The sequence below is a fragment of the Sminthopsis crassicaudata genome, chromosome 2 (genome assembly GCF_048593235.1).
Source record: "Sminthopsis crassicaudata isolate SCR6 chromosome 2, ASM4859323v1, whole genome shotgun sequence".
In the NCBI taxonomy this organism is placed as follows: domain Eukaryota; kingdom Metazoa; phylum Chordata; class Mammalia; order Dasyuromorphia; family Dasyuridae; genus Sminthopsis; species Sminthopsis crassicaudata.
This window is the reverse complement of record NC_133618.1, coordinates 210,633,586-210,648,367: the sequence shown is the minus strand read 5'-3', so window position 1 is coordinate 210,648,367 and position 14,782 is coordinate 210,633,586. Positions and strand designations below refer to the sequence as shown.

The following is a 14,782-nucleotide window of genomic DNA, read 5'->3' as shown; positions in this document are numbered from 1 at the left end:
CCTCAGTTTTCTCATTTGTAAAATAAAAGCATTGGACTGCATAAACTTTAAAGTCCCTCCTAGATCTAAATTAAGTATCTTGTGAGGTTCAAAGCACTATAAAAATGCCAGTTATTATTATTATTAATAAACACTGTAGATTTCATTAAGTACCAGGTATATAATCTATGGTAATGACTTTTTTTCTCTGAGCCGTCTATTTACCCTTCTGCTAACCTCAAACAATGTTATAGAGCAACACAGGAGTATGCTGGTAAATGTGTAAAAATCTTGAACTCCCAGGAAAAAAAATGATAAATTATTAACATTTTCATAAGTCTCACCTATTAATAATGCAGTAAAATAAGTCATGATTTGTAGCAATTGTTGATTTCTGAAATGTAATTGCTCACAAAAATTTAACAAGTTGGAGTACAAGCAGACCCAACTGAACTGTTGTAATATTTTTCTCCTTTCTCATATGGGAGAATGGTAAGGGGAGAGATAAAAAAGGACAGAATCTGGAATTCAAAATGTAAAAAGAAATGTATGATAAAAATAAATTATATATATATATATATATATATATATATATACATATACATATTTTATTTAAAAATCAGATTTTCCCTTGGTAAGAACTGGCTCCAGTATACACTTGATTTGGCCCTGTTTGATCAAAAGCCAATTGTCTAAAAGGATCTCATTTACCTTGAGATACTCCATTGATCTGGTCATGTCATTTCTCCAGGAAAAATGAGAAAGCACCACAGTCTACTAATTTTAATCTAATACCAACATATTATCCATTCTTCTATCTATAGGATATCTATCCTATTATCCTATTATCTATAGGATTCTATCCTATCTGATATATAATTCTGCATACCTTTACCCTTTTATATCTCCAGTAGGATTCAAAAGTCACTGCATTTTTTGAAAGGTACATTTATTCTAATTTTTAAAGTGTTTTATCTTGCAGGAAGACCCCCAAAAAATAAATCCCATAATCACAGATTATCTGAACTAGAAGAAAATTTAAAGGTCATCTAATCCAAATTACACCTGATTAAGAATATCTTCTATTGTTCTAATCAATAAATTTTTATTAAGCCTCTAATGCCTTGTATTATGTGTTAACTATTCCTAAGATTTGGGTAGAATTCATTCAAAAATTTGGGATGGAAGAAAATATAAAAGTAATAGAATTCAACCCTTTTAGTTTAAAATGGGGAAACTGAGGTCCAGAGCATTTAAGTAATTTGCCCAAGCTATTGCAAGAACTAAGTAAAATGGCTGGAATTCAAACATAGGTACTGTCTGAGTCCAGATCCAACATTTTTTCTACTGATCCAAACTGCCCTTAAATTCTCAACTTCTTCCTAATGCTCAGCTCTTTGTTGGAGAAACAAAAGCAGAAAGTAAAGTTACTTCCCCAGAGTCATATAATTATCTAAGGTCCGATTTGAAAGAGGAATTTTTCCTAATTCCAGTACCTGCATTCTATTCACTATATCAACTACGTATCCTAGACTTCACACACCAGGCTTGATAGAATAGACATTATTCAGGCAATGGGAATATCCTGAAGGTCCATCATCATCTTTACCTAGAAAACCCCAGTGGAGCCATAAAAATTGGCATAACCAAAAATGACTAAAGAAATGTAGATAAAATTTAAAAGTGTATCCTATATTTTTTCCCCAGAGAGACTTGGTTTTTAAACATGTACCAGCATACTCGTGGGCTTATTCTTTATTAAAATCCACAAACTGCTCTTTAACCAGCCTTTTCCGTCATGTACTATAACATGTACTGTTCTTTCCCATTTCGTCACCTATTTAAATATACCATTTATATATAAATTTATATATAAATATACCATTTACTATGATTGTAATGTCCTTTCCTCATTCCATTGCAGAGACCATTACTTCTCAAGACAGCCCATTTTACTTTGTGGTAACTTTGTTAGAAAACTCTTCTTTAGATTGAATGTAAATTGGCTGATCTGCAGGGTCCAGTCTGTGTCTGTTTGAGCCCTCAAGTCCAAAAAAATCTTAATCAAATCCTCTTCTTCATGTCAGGCCTTTAAATACTTGAAGACAACTCTCTCTCTCTCCCTCTTTTATTCTTCAGGCAAAATCCAAAATCAGTTCTCCTGCATCCAAATTATCCTGTTTACATCTGGGTAACCAATTTGTTACCAGTTTGATAATGCTATATGTTATATATATAATATATGTATATATAATATAGCACCAGGAAAAATAGCAGCTTTGTCTCATACTGAGTTATAAGTTCATTTTTTGAGACTGGCAATCTGCCATAGATTTTATTTCATTTCATATTTGTCTTTTGTGACAAAATGTCAGATATCATTGCTCCTTCTCTCTACCCTACCTTCCCTGGTGGAAAAAAAAAAAGGAGCCAAAGAAGGAAATAGCTAAAGGTTTGTTAATGTAAACTAAATGAGTTTTGTTTACCACTGCCTTTGTCAACAGCCTTTCTATTAGCCTGAGAATTCCCAGAGATACAAGATTATGGCAAGAACATACAGTACTCTATTTTTAGTTTCTGAGTTGTTTCAAATTTTAGGAACTAAATTCAAGGGCATATACAGCTCAGAGAAAAAAGAGTGATAGAGTCAATTCTATAACTTCACCAATTATCGGGGATTTGTTTGTTTTAGTAGCTACTACACATATTGTCCACATATGCTCACTAGCTTTCAATTTTTGGAAAGGATTTTAAACATCAACCTTGACTCACACTTCAGATGTCTGGGCTTCTTGTTTGACACCAAGTCTCTATCAATCAGGGAGGAATTGGACTACAGATTCACTTGCAAAAAATAATAGCCATCAATCCTTCTTTTGCTATAGCACTTTGTGACTTTCAAATATAAGCCTTTCTCTCCCCAATCATTATGATGACGATTGATGATTAATCAATCAAACAACATTTATTAAGCATCTCTTATGTATCAGGCACTGTGCTAGACACAAAGAATTAAATTCTTCACTCAAGAAGTTAAATTCTGCATTCCATTAAATAAAATTGGTTTCAAAACGTAGGGAAAATTTTAGTCCAGCTAAGGAGAATTAAGTTAAATATGAATTACAGACCATTAAAAGTGCATAAAATTTATGGGACTTTTAATATCTACTTGACCTCTTTCCTGGGAAGTAGGCAAAAAGAAGCTTTTTTAACCTTATTTTTTAGTAATGGTAGAGAGGGCCCTTTTGGAAAGATACTAACAAGTAAGGTTATTTTCTCTAGGACAGGGATTCCAAACCTTTTTGCCTTTGGAATTAATTTAATTGTTTTTTAACCACATATGATAGAATCTGGATTCTTCTTGTGAGATATTTTTATTGTACTATTATGCAATTTAAAACTTCTATGATAGAGATGCAATGAGGAGTAGTGGCTAGAAAGCTGACATTGGTAGTACAGAAGTCCTTGGGTCAAATTCTACACAGACTGTATGACTATAAGTAAATCACTTGTCCTCAAGTATACAGATATATAAAATAGGTGTACAAATCAAACATTTACTGATAACAAATCATAATTTCACAACTCTCATATTCTGTTAAAAGACTCCATATGGGATTACAACTCATAATTTAAGAAGCTTTGCTCTAGGCTATGATAGTGTCCAAAGCTACCCAAGAAATTGATGTGCCAGTTTTATGTTTCCATCTTTCATCTTTTAAAAAATATTGTGATTTCATCTATGTTGACAGGCAGCAAGCTTTAATGAACATTTACTATATGTTGGGTCCTATGATAAGCACTAGACAAGTAAAAAGAAAAGCATTCCTTGCTTTTATTGAGTATACTTTCCCACCACACAGATTTCCTGGATTTCATCATCTCCAGCAACTCATCATTCTGCAAGATGAAATCAACTCTGAAACTTTCACTTCTCCAGATCATTTTCTACCCGAGTTACAGGATTTCATTATGCTGGGTAAACCTCTCCCTCCCTTCCCCCCCCCCCCATCAACCTCTTTTCAGCATTTTTACGTTTTGTTTTAGGCGACTTTGGATTTTTCTTTGCCTGCTCAGTGCTTAGGAAGATGCCTGGCACTTAGATAGACCCTAGGACTATCGTTCTCAAGCTACTATCATAGAAACATTAAGATGTATGTACATTAAGATCTCAAAAAATGATCCAATTAAAGTGGTGGAAATGTCATAGAATGGGCTGTCTTAGAACTTCCTTGAAGTCTTGGGAGGGAGGTACAATTGGGGTTAAGTGAATTGTCCAGGGTCCCATAGTTAAGTGTCTGAAATCAGATATGATTTACCCTTTATCAAAATGTTGTAGGAACAGTGGAGAGGATTCACTTTCGGTATAAATTGGACCAGTAGTGTCTGAGACCATTGAACTGAAAGATACTGGAAAGATCTAATTTATCATATCTTCCTGTTTAAATGTGGGCAGATGGGGGTAGTTATAAAGAGAGAAGGGCCTTGGGAATGAGGGAAAGGGTGAGAGAAAGAGAAGGAGGTTCAGAGAAAGAGGAAGCTGAGAACAGAAGAAGGAAGCATGATGTAGTGCAACAATTCTTAAAGTTTTCAAACTCCTTGGAGTTTTCCAGATTCTTTTCTGGAGGTTCACAATCTCAATATATTTTTCATAATACTAATATGCTAGCTACATATCAAATGCTTCCTCACTTTTCCAACTACAAATCTGTGTGAGGTAGAATTTTCTTCATATTGTTGTTGTTCATACTGAAGTGGTTTGCCCATTTCCTTTTCCAATTCATTTACAGAGGAGGAAACAGAGGCGAAAGTGTTTAAATGCATTCAGTTGTTAAAAAAAAAAACCATTAAAAATTGATTCTCTTACAAAAAAACAAAAACACACACAAAAAAAAAAACCAAAAACCTGAGACTCAGTGATGAAATAATTTGCTCATAGATCCAGAGATAACAAGTAATAGGCCTGGGACACAAATTCATGTCTGGCTAATAATAGCACTTATACAGTGCTTTTTAAGTTTGTAAAAAACTTTACAAATATCTCATGACAATCTTATAGGTACAGTTATTACCCACACTTCACAGATGAGAAAAGTGAGGAACACCATGGTTAAGTGACTTAGCCAAAGTCTCACAGTAAGTGTCAAGGGTTAGCTTTAAACTCAAGTCTTCCTTACTTTAAGCCAAAAGCTCCATCCGCTGCTCTACCTACTTATCTGCTTCTGATTTGCAGCCTGATATTCTTTCCTCAGCCCCTTTAATCATTCAGGACAAATTATTCAGAATAGAAAGAAATATTCAGAGAGGAAAGAATGTTGACTTTAACTGTTGACCTGACCTTGGAATTCTGGGACCTAAATGTGAATGCCAGTTCAACTCTTTACTCTGTCCTTAAACAAACATATCATCCAGGCACTCTGGACCTTAATTTTGTCATCAACAAAATGAGTTGGACTAGATGACTTTGAACCCTTTCAACTCCTAATCCATGGTTCTGTGATTGATTCATCGACTCCTTCCTGAATGATATAGATGGCCAAAGCAGACACACACCACTATTCATGCGTTTCAATGCATCAGCACTACCTAGAGCTAAAAGTACGGATGGAAAATGGATGCATCCCACACCCCCAAATCAGTGCTGAATGTGTCAAATGATTAAATGTTAGACATACATGCAAATGGCAAAAGGAAGGATTGCTTCACATCTACAAAATGAGGAGGTTAGATAAGATTATTTCTAGAATACCTATTACCTGTGCTTACTAGAACCCTTAGGATCCTCTTTTCCCCCAGAATCCCTCTTTCATGCTAGGAAGAAAGGGGGGGACTCCATTATTCATTCTGTTCTTCATAGGAAGGGAAATAGGAATACACCAAATTTTCAACAGGTACCCACGAGGTGTGGGTCAGATGGGATGGTGCTGGCTGTCAACAGAATGCCAGGCACAAAGTAGCTCAAGTTGGTCCTAAATATAGAATAATGCTTTCCAAGCCACCTTTATATTTAGAAAGTCATGTCTCCAGCTTTGATTTTCCTTGTTGCTGAGTTAAAGGCAAGTGTTTTTATTTGAGTTTATGGCTACTAATAAAGTTAAATTGAGTAATGAAAGTAAACAGTGGCATGCATATTGCTAATCAGGTCCCATCTTTGGCAAAATTATAAAATGAGACTAATTCAAGTATTTTTTGATAAGAACACTGAGCTTTGGGTCAGGAGACATGTGTTTTAGATGTGCCTCTGCCACCTTTTAGTTAGACAACTTACCTTGTCTCTTTGGGCAATGAAATGAAAGGATTCAGACATATGGAGTTCAAATTACCTTTCAACTCTGACACTAATAATTCTATAGATTTTTTTTTGCTTTTTTCTTATTCTAAACAATGTATTTCTAAGTGTTGAAAAGGCTTTCTTGGACCAAAGAAGTGAATTTCTAATAATGGGATATTATTAGATAGTGGGAAAAATCATTTTGGAGAAAGAGTTTCCTAGTGCTTTACAAATTAAAATGTTAAAAAAAATTGGTCAAAATTATCTCTGAAGTTAAATTGATTGGAAGAATCAGCTAAATGACACACTATAAAGTAAAGCTTCTTAAACTTTTTCAGTCACAAAACCTTTTCACCCAAGAAATTTTTATATAATTCCAGATATACAGATATATAAAATAAGTCTACAAATCACAATTTATTGATAAGAAATCATAATTTTGCAACCCCATATTCAGTTATGTGACTACATATAGGGTCTGGAAACACAGTTTAAAAAGCTGGGCTATAAGTTATGCATCAGATAGTGATGTGATTTCCCTTACAACTAAATGATCATACTGGAACCAAATAGAAAGGAAATTTCAAAAACTCTTAAGACAAAACTATACAGGTAGCAACCTACTTTAATTGTTCATAAAGCTATCCCTGTTTAGAAATAACCACTTGATAGCTAAATGATGAACTGAAATCAGTCAGTCCAGTATCTATCAAACACTTACTATGTATAAATACTATCATACATCCTCTGGCAGCTGGGAAAGAACAATACATTAAAAAGCTCCTAAGACAGTCCCTATGGCATCTAGGCTCACTAGTGATTACACATATATGATTTAAATCAAGAAGAAAACTTGGAGAAAATGAATACCAATACCCTCATTTAAAACACGAATAATCTGCGGCCCAGAGAAAAATATCATACACCCTAAGGTTAAGGAGAAGAAAATAGTTGGGTTTCATACCCAACCCGTTGATTTAAATCTCCAAAAAAGAATCTGGGAAACTCTAGTTTTTAACTTCCTCCTTCTCCTCCCCTCACTCTTTCCATTCCATGATTCCCAAGGCCTTTCCTTTCTCTTTATAACTACTCCCACCTACCCACATTTAAACAGGGAGATCTTCCCAGAATCTTTTAAGTTCCATCCCCTCAAAGGCCATCTGGTCCAATTGGTACCTGAAAGTGAATCCCCTCCACTATTCCTACATTTTGATAAAGGATCATCTAGCCCCTACTTAAATAACTTCAAGCAGGGGCAGCTAAGTGTTACAGTGGACAGAGCATTAGCACTGGAGTCAAGAAGACCTGACTTTAAATCTGACCTCAGACATTTATGAGATGTTTGACCCTGGTTGAGTCACTTAACTCCAATTGTGCCCAAGAAGATTGAAACAACTGAACAACCACAAAGGGAAGTAATCAGCCTGGATTGATTATAGAGGACATTAAATGCCAAGTTGAAAAGTTTGCATTGATTCTAGGAGTAATAGAGAGCCCTGGGAGCTTCTAACAGAGTCTAGTGATATATTTAGATGTGCATTAAGAGTATCATTTTTAAAAATTATTTTAAGAATTGATTAGAAAATGGAGAGACAGAAAACAGAAAAATTAAGAGAGTATTGTAGGACTTTAGACAAGAAGTAATGAGAGATAAACTAGGGTGGGAAGCATACAAATAGAAACATATGGATGTAAAATTAATATGACATTTGATTAAAGATGAGGATTGAAAGAGAAAAAAAGAGTCAAGAACACCTGTGAATTTGTAAATCTGGATTATTAAAAGGATAGGAGTGTCTTCATAAAAAAATAGAAATAAAAAAGGAAGTTAGGAATAGAGGTTAGTTTGGGGAGGAAGACGGTGGTGGTGGTGATGGTGGTTATGATCATTGTGGTGGTATTGTTGTTGAGTCATTCAGTCCTGTCTGTGACCTCTATAGACCCCTTGGACCACAGCATGTGAATACTGTCCATGAGGTTTTCTTGGCAAAGATACTGGAGTGTTTTGTCATTTCCTTCTCTTTTGGAGAAAGATAATGGCTTCTATTTTTCATGTGTTAGGTTTGGGACACCTACAGACAGGTGATGATGGCTATATATATTGATTTAGGGTATGATAATTAAACTAGTGTGATCTGGGAGAGATTCCTAAAGTAGTTTTCAGACAAGTATTTTTGTAAATCATAGCCTGCTCCATAAAAGAGTGCTATTATTACTAAACATTATTCTTAAGTGTTATGATAATTAATAATATCATAACATCAACAATGATAGTAATAAAAATGTATACTAGCAACTTGCTACTAACAACTGAAGAATCCTTCATGCTGGTATAAACACTTTCTCTTAGTGATGAAGGCTGTTTATCTAACATGACAGTATATTCTATTGTTCAACACATTTGCACAAGCTGTCTCCCACATCTGGAATCTTCTTTGTCTCTCCTCTGCCTTTTTGGATCTTTTGTTCCCTTTGAAGTTCAGCTCAAATATTACCTTCTACACTTTTCTTTACTCCCCTCTAGGTGTATACATCTTCCAACTGCTAAGTGATTTGCCAAAGGACTCATATTAGGCCCTACATCCTCAAAGCTCAACTCTACTGCATCAGGCTGACTCTAATCACAAACGGTTTTGATGAGGATCAAATTAACTTAATTGATAATAGAAAAGAATCAATCTTTTTAGCATCATAATACTTGTAAAGGGCTGGTATGCTTGGAAAGTACCACTGAGAGCCACAGATCTAAGATTAGAATTATAAAATCTTTGACTTCATAAAGTTTGGATGATCTTACTTTAGTCTATTTCCTCAGTGCTTAACATAATTACTGGTACATTACAATGCTTAACAAATGCTTCTTAATTGATTGATTTGCTGGATTAATGATAGGGGAATAGAGTTGGAAGGGAGCAGGGATAGGAGAGTGGGAACAGGGGTTCACACAAGTACAAAGAGAGTCAAGTATATTCCTTTTTCAGTCCTGATCCCCACTGCCAAAAAGCAAAGGACAAAGTCAACTAAGAGGGAGGGAAAGAGAATGAATGTCTTGGTAATAGAGATAAAAATCTTTTGAGATTATAAAAGCCTTCATATAGAAACTAGCACTACAGAGCTTCCTTCTGACTGAATTACAGAGCAATACAATACCACACACTTTGGGAGCTATTTACTCGAATTGTTAGTATTTTATTATTTTTTTATTTATTTTGTATTGTTTATCTGTCTAGATTTTGTCCCCCAGATCCAAAGAAGAATGTAATCGATTTGAGGGCAAGGCTTATCTCACTTTTTGTATTTATATCTTGCCTGGCACATATTGTTATTGTTGTTGTTATTGTTCAGTAATTTTCAGTCGTGTCCAACTCTTCATAATCCCTTTTGGGATTTTCTTGGCAAAGATACTAGTATGGTTTATCATTTCCTTCTCCAGTTAATTTTACAGGTGAGGGAACTGAAGCAAACAGGGTAAGGTGACTTGCCTGAATTGTCTGAAGTCAGATTTGAACTCAGGGAGATGAGTCTTCCTGAATCCAGGTCTGGTGCTCTAACCATTGTGCTACCTAGCTGCCCCACTGGCACATATTAATAATTTAACAAGTGCTTGGTCAACTGAATTTTGTTGAATATATGATAGTATCTTTTTTAAAAATCACTTAGTATATAGTCATTTATCATGAGGGAAGGAATGCATTACAATGGAAATAGCACTGAACAACAAAGGATTCAGAAAGACATGAAGGTTTTGTTACTCTTATCTTGCCATGTATTTAATATATATATATATGTATATATATGTATGTATATATATGCATATATATATATATATATATATGGTGGCAAATAACTTACTTAAGCATTCATTTCTTTTTATATTAAATGGACATGATGATACCCATTATTAAAATCAAAAATGGTTTTACTAACACAAAGGCATCCTTATTTGATACAATTAGGATAAAGTCCAGTGTGCTAAAGCTATTGTGGCTATATAATGTAATAGAAAATGAACCTGCTAGATGCTAGAATTCTCTCAGGCTGTAAAGCAATGAGGAATCAAACTTATACTCACTTATTTGTGTGCCACTAATTGCACTTTTAAGAGCCACAGTTGCCTAATCAATATAATGAAGGATCTGGTTGAAAAAAACTTGATAGGATTCTTTCAGATTTCACATTCTATGAACGATTTATTCACTTATTCTACAAGATAGGCTTTATTTCCAATGTCACCATTACTTCTTTTCCACTTTTCTCTTTGCAAGGAATATTCTCCCATAACTGTCAATTAACCAACCAATGAACCTGTGGGACTTCCTTGTCTTAGAATTCATCAAAACATATCTTTTCTTATTTTGAATATAATAAGGTAACATACTGGTTTTGGAGTCAGGAGAGACTGAATTATAATCCTCCTTCTTATTCCTATTGACTGTGTAACCAAATACATCATTTCAACTTTTAAATAGAAGGCAAGTCTTTAAGGCTATTACAGATCTGTTCTTTATCATCTGCGGAAGGAGTTTGAAAAATAGAAATTTTCTAGGCTAAAGGGCCCATTTTCAAACCCCAAAATATGGAGAAACCAAAAGTTTGATTTAATTTTCTCATTACCTGATTTGTCCACAAATAATTCTCAAAATATAAGGATAATAAAGTACATGCTACTTTTATTAAATTTTACTACTTACCTCAGATAACATTTTTTTTTCCTTTCTAATTTTGGAAGCAACTTTGAACTACTGATCTTTACATTGAATCAAGTTGAATTTCAAAAGACTAGTAGTATGGGACTATACAAAGTAGATGATAATACAATTCCCTACTAATTTGTATATATCTGTAAATAATATTAATGTTTGTGTATTTGTTCAGCAACTACAAAGAGAGAAACAGAAACAGAGAAAGACAGAGACAGAGGCAGAGACAGAGAGACAAAAATAGAGGAAAAGATGGAGTGTGAAATAGATAGGGAGACAAGAATCTAAATAAAAATAGGAAAACAGAGTAAAAAAAAATTTAACTTACAAATCCTGCACAATGTTCACAGAAAGTTGGCTTAAGATAGGTCACCTCTTGAAAATTATGGACAAATCCTGGTCCCATTTTACATTGGAGTTGGGATTTAGCTCTCAGGAAATAAGCCATCATTTCATCTTTACTAATTAGGCCATCCCTGTTAAGAGAATTAGAGAAATGAGGAATCTTATTAATATAATGTTAATAATTTAAATCTTCTATTTTGTTCCACTATATGGTGCCATATTTCCATTCATTTCTCTCCTGCTCCTAATGATTGAAAACAGATTCACTCTCCAGAAAAAAGCCTGAGAGAGGGCACAAACACATGAAGAGGTGTCCATGCATGTCGCTTGGTGTATTTACATGTATGTCCAGCAAATACAAAACCCATTTCCAGTTTGGAATAGTTGCACCACTTATGTAAGGTTCCTGGCTTCCCACAGCTTTATTTCATCACAGTATTTGGGAGCTCAGAGTAGTGAGAATCATGAAGAAAATAGAGCAAGCTAATGACTCCACTTCAGACTTATCCAAGTCTACTTCACTTGGTACCTTACTACTAGAAATTTGTATTCATTATCGACTTACTATTGTTTCCCTTACAAAGATCCCAGATGCTGTTCTAAGTCATTTATTCATACTTTCCTCCTGTAACTCCCAAGGCCTAGTGTCTCCTTTGTCTCCTCTTAGCAGACAAATCTGCCTATAATTTACTGAGAAGAAGACTATCTATAACAGGCTGCCTCATCTCCTTCTTCTCTGTTGAACAGTATTTCTGTAGTCACATCTTCCTTGACCTTGTTTATATATTTCATCCTCTTCTCTAATCAATCTGCCTGTCCTTTTGATTCCATTCCTTTCCATCTCCTCCAGAGACATTGTTCAATCAATCCCATTCCTTATGCATCTTAAATTTTTTCCTCTTCACTGGCTCCGTTCTGTCTGCTTAAAAACATGATAAATTCTCCTCTTCTCTTAGAACAACCTTTGACCAACACATAAGTTCTTGAATCTCTTTCTTATGTGGCTTCTCTGATTCAAAACTATTCTAGTTATGTTCCTATCTTTTGGACCATCCTGTATACAGTTCCTGTTTTATTTCCTCATCCTGTCCTATAAGTGGAAGTGATTCAGTTTCAGGCCTCTTTTCTTCTTGTTCGATGTCATTTAGCCCTGGAAAATTCATCCATCTTTTTCTCATGATTTTATTTTTCACTTATGGAAAGATAACTCTCAAATCTATTTTTGACCTATGAAGAATACTCCTAGAATCTAATATCGTGCTTTACACAAAAGAGATATTTAATATATATTTGTTGAATTAATTCTTTTATTCATGAAAAACTTTACTTTTATTTCTTTGTTATCTATTATTATGACATGCAGATAGAACCAAAATATCATAGATTTGGTAATTGTGATGCAATTTTTGCCATTGCTCCTATTTTGATTTATCTGAATTTTAGCTCTATGCTCTTCTGATAAAAATTGTGGGACCCACTGAAATAACTGAAATCATCAGAAGGAAAACAAATGAGAAGTCTTGAGCCCAGATAATATGAAAGTTAATCATTTTGCAGCTTTATAACAAAATTTTAATGACTACATACAGTATAATTTAGATGAGACAATTCTTAATTACTAGTGGCAAACCAGATGTACAAGCTTGAGTCTTCTCATTAAGGTGTTATGTAAAAATTATAAATACATGAAGTAGGAATGAAACAATATATTCTGGTCTCTAAAATGTTTGAAGAGTGAGGATGAGAAGGAGAGAGTTAAAAAATTTTTAAAAAGGCAACTCACTGGTCTTTGTCCAACACACAGAAGGAATCCAAGAAAGGAAAGTTGGCGGCAATACTTTCAAAGTCCTCTTGGGAGATATACCCATCATGGTCATGATCATAGTTTCTAAAAACAGACTGCAAAGTAAAAACATGTGTGTTTACCAATGCCAACCCAATGGCAACAGAAAACCTAGCTGAGAGGCAAGTTCACCTCCCAAAATGGGACAGTTTCAAAGTGTATTTTTGGAAACTACCTAAATTGACCATTTGTTCTACTGACTTTATACATCTATCTATTTGTCTGCCCTTGGAATATTACAATTTACCAAAATTTCAATGAAACCCCATTTACCTCCTTAAGTTCCAATAAGTGCATGATTCATCATACACTTTCAAGTATCTGCAATTAGCCTGACATTTACTAATGACATTTATTAAGGTCATTTCCTTAGATGAAATCTTTGTATTTGTCATTCAAATATTTTATACCCATAAACCCATTTGATCTCTTTCTCAATGTCATGGCTCATCAAAAATTCTCTCTTTGTACCACCATCAAAAATCTTTTTTTCCCCCAATTCAAATTCACTGAGAGGTTTCTTTCAATATCAAACTTATTTTTTTGGATTGTGCAATATTCAATGACTTCTTTGTAATTTTAAAAAGTATATTATGAAGTACCCTTTATCCTAAAGACCTTATCATTCCAGAATATGTAATAATCAGTTCAACTAAATTCTTTCCCATCACATGGTTTCCATCTCCAAAGATGTCTCTATTTTTCCTGTTGTTGCCTGTTTTTGCTGTTGCAAAACAATGTGGCATCAGCCAACCATAATAAATATTTACAGAACCTCATCTTGTATTAAAAGTTCTTTCTCTTTACAAATGACATTTGGGTGCAGCAAACCCCAAATATAAATAACATCAACTATTCATTCAGTTCAATAAACATTTAAGAAATATGCCCCATGTATAAGGCTTTGTGCTGAGCACTGGAATGAAAAAAAAAGTATTTTTTTTTTAGAAAAGGAAAATCCAGCATTCTCTGTCCTCAAATAACTTATTTTCAACCTGTGGTAATTAAGAGACTCATCAACCATTTTCCAATTCAGGTAAGTTGATAGATAAAATTTCCATGGAATGTATTCGTCAGTGAAGAATTTTTTTTTAATTTCACTTTTAAAACAACCCTAAAATGCTGGAACCCCAAATATTATCATGTAGTAGCTAGGGACAGTGACTTGGACATTAAAGATCACATTCAAAACAGAAAATTAAGAATGAAGATGTGGGCAAAGGAGAATGAATGGATGAAGCTGAAATGAAAAGAGACTTCAAAAGAGAAAAGTAGTATTCAAGATCTGAAGGTCATACATAAGTTGGTATCTAGAAATTTGATGCATGTTATCCTGAGGAAGTCTTTTACCATGAGTTACTCCTATGCCTAAAAACTGACAGAAAGTTTGGAGGAATCAAAGAAATTTGAATGTGTTGTGTATTTTATTACTCGGCAACTTACCTCAACTAACTTCCTTATGTGCTTGTTAATAATTGTCAGGTCTGGCTTGGGCATGACCCCCGATGCCCACTCCAATGGCACTACTGGCTTGTTAGGAGTTGTAGGAGAGGTAGGCTACAAAAAAGTGCATTTTTCAGTGTGAACTCTGATAAAAAAAAATTTCCCATTTCATCTCTAGGATATACAATCTTAGAAACATCA

The 14,782-nt window shown here is 34.2% G+C and overlaps 1 protein-coding gene across 6 annotated transcripts in view; it reads right to left on the bottom strand.

Moving 5' to 3' along the window:
* RASGRP3 (RAS guanyl releasing protein 3) overlaps positions 1-14,782 on the bottom strand; it is a 136,666-nt gene that overhangs the window by 13,295 nt on the left and 108,589 nt on the right. For all 6 annotated transcript variants that reach the window (XM_074288164.1, XM_074288161.1, XM_074288163.1 and 3 more), the window contains exons 13-15: positions 14,582-14,695; positions 13,079-13,194; positions 11,279-11,426 (exon numbers count right to left, since the gene is read on the bottom strand). In XM_074288164.1, coding sequence (XP_074144265.1) covers positions 11,279-11,426; positions 13,079-13,194; positions 14,582-14,695 — 378 coding nt within the window. The remainder of the gene's footprint in view (positions 1-11,278; positions 11,427-13,078; positions 13,195-14,581; positions 14,696-14,782) is intronic.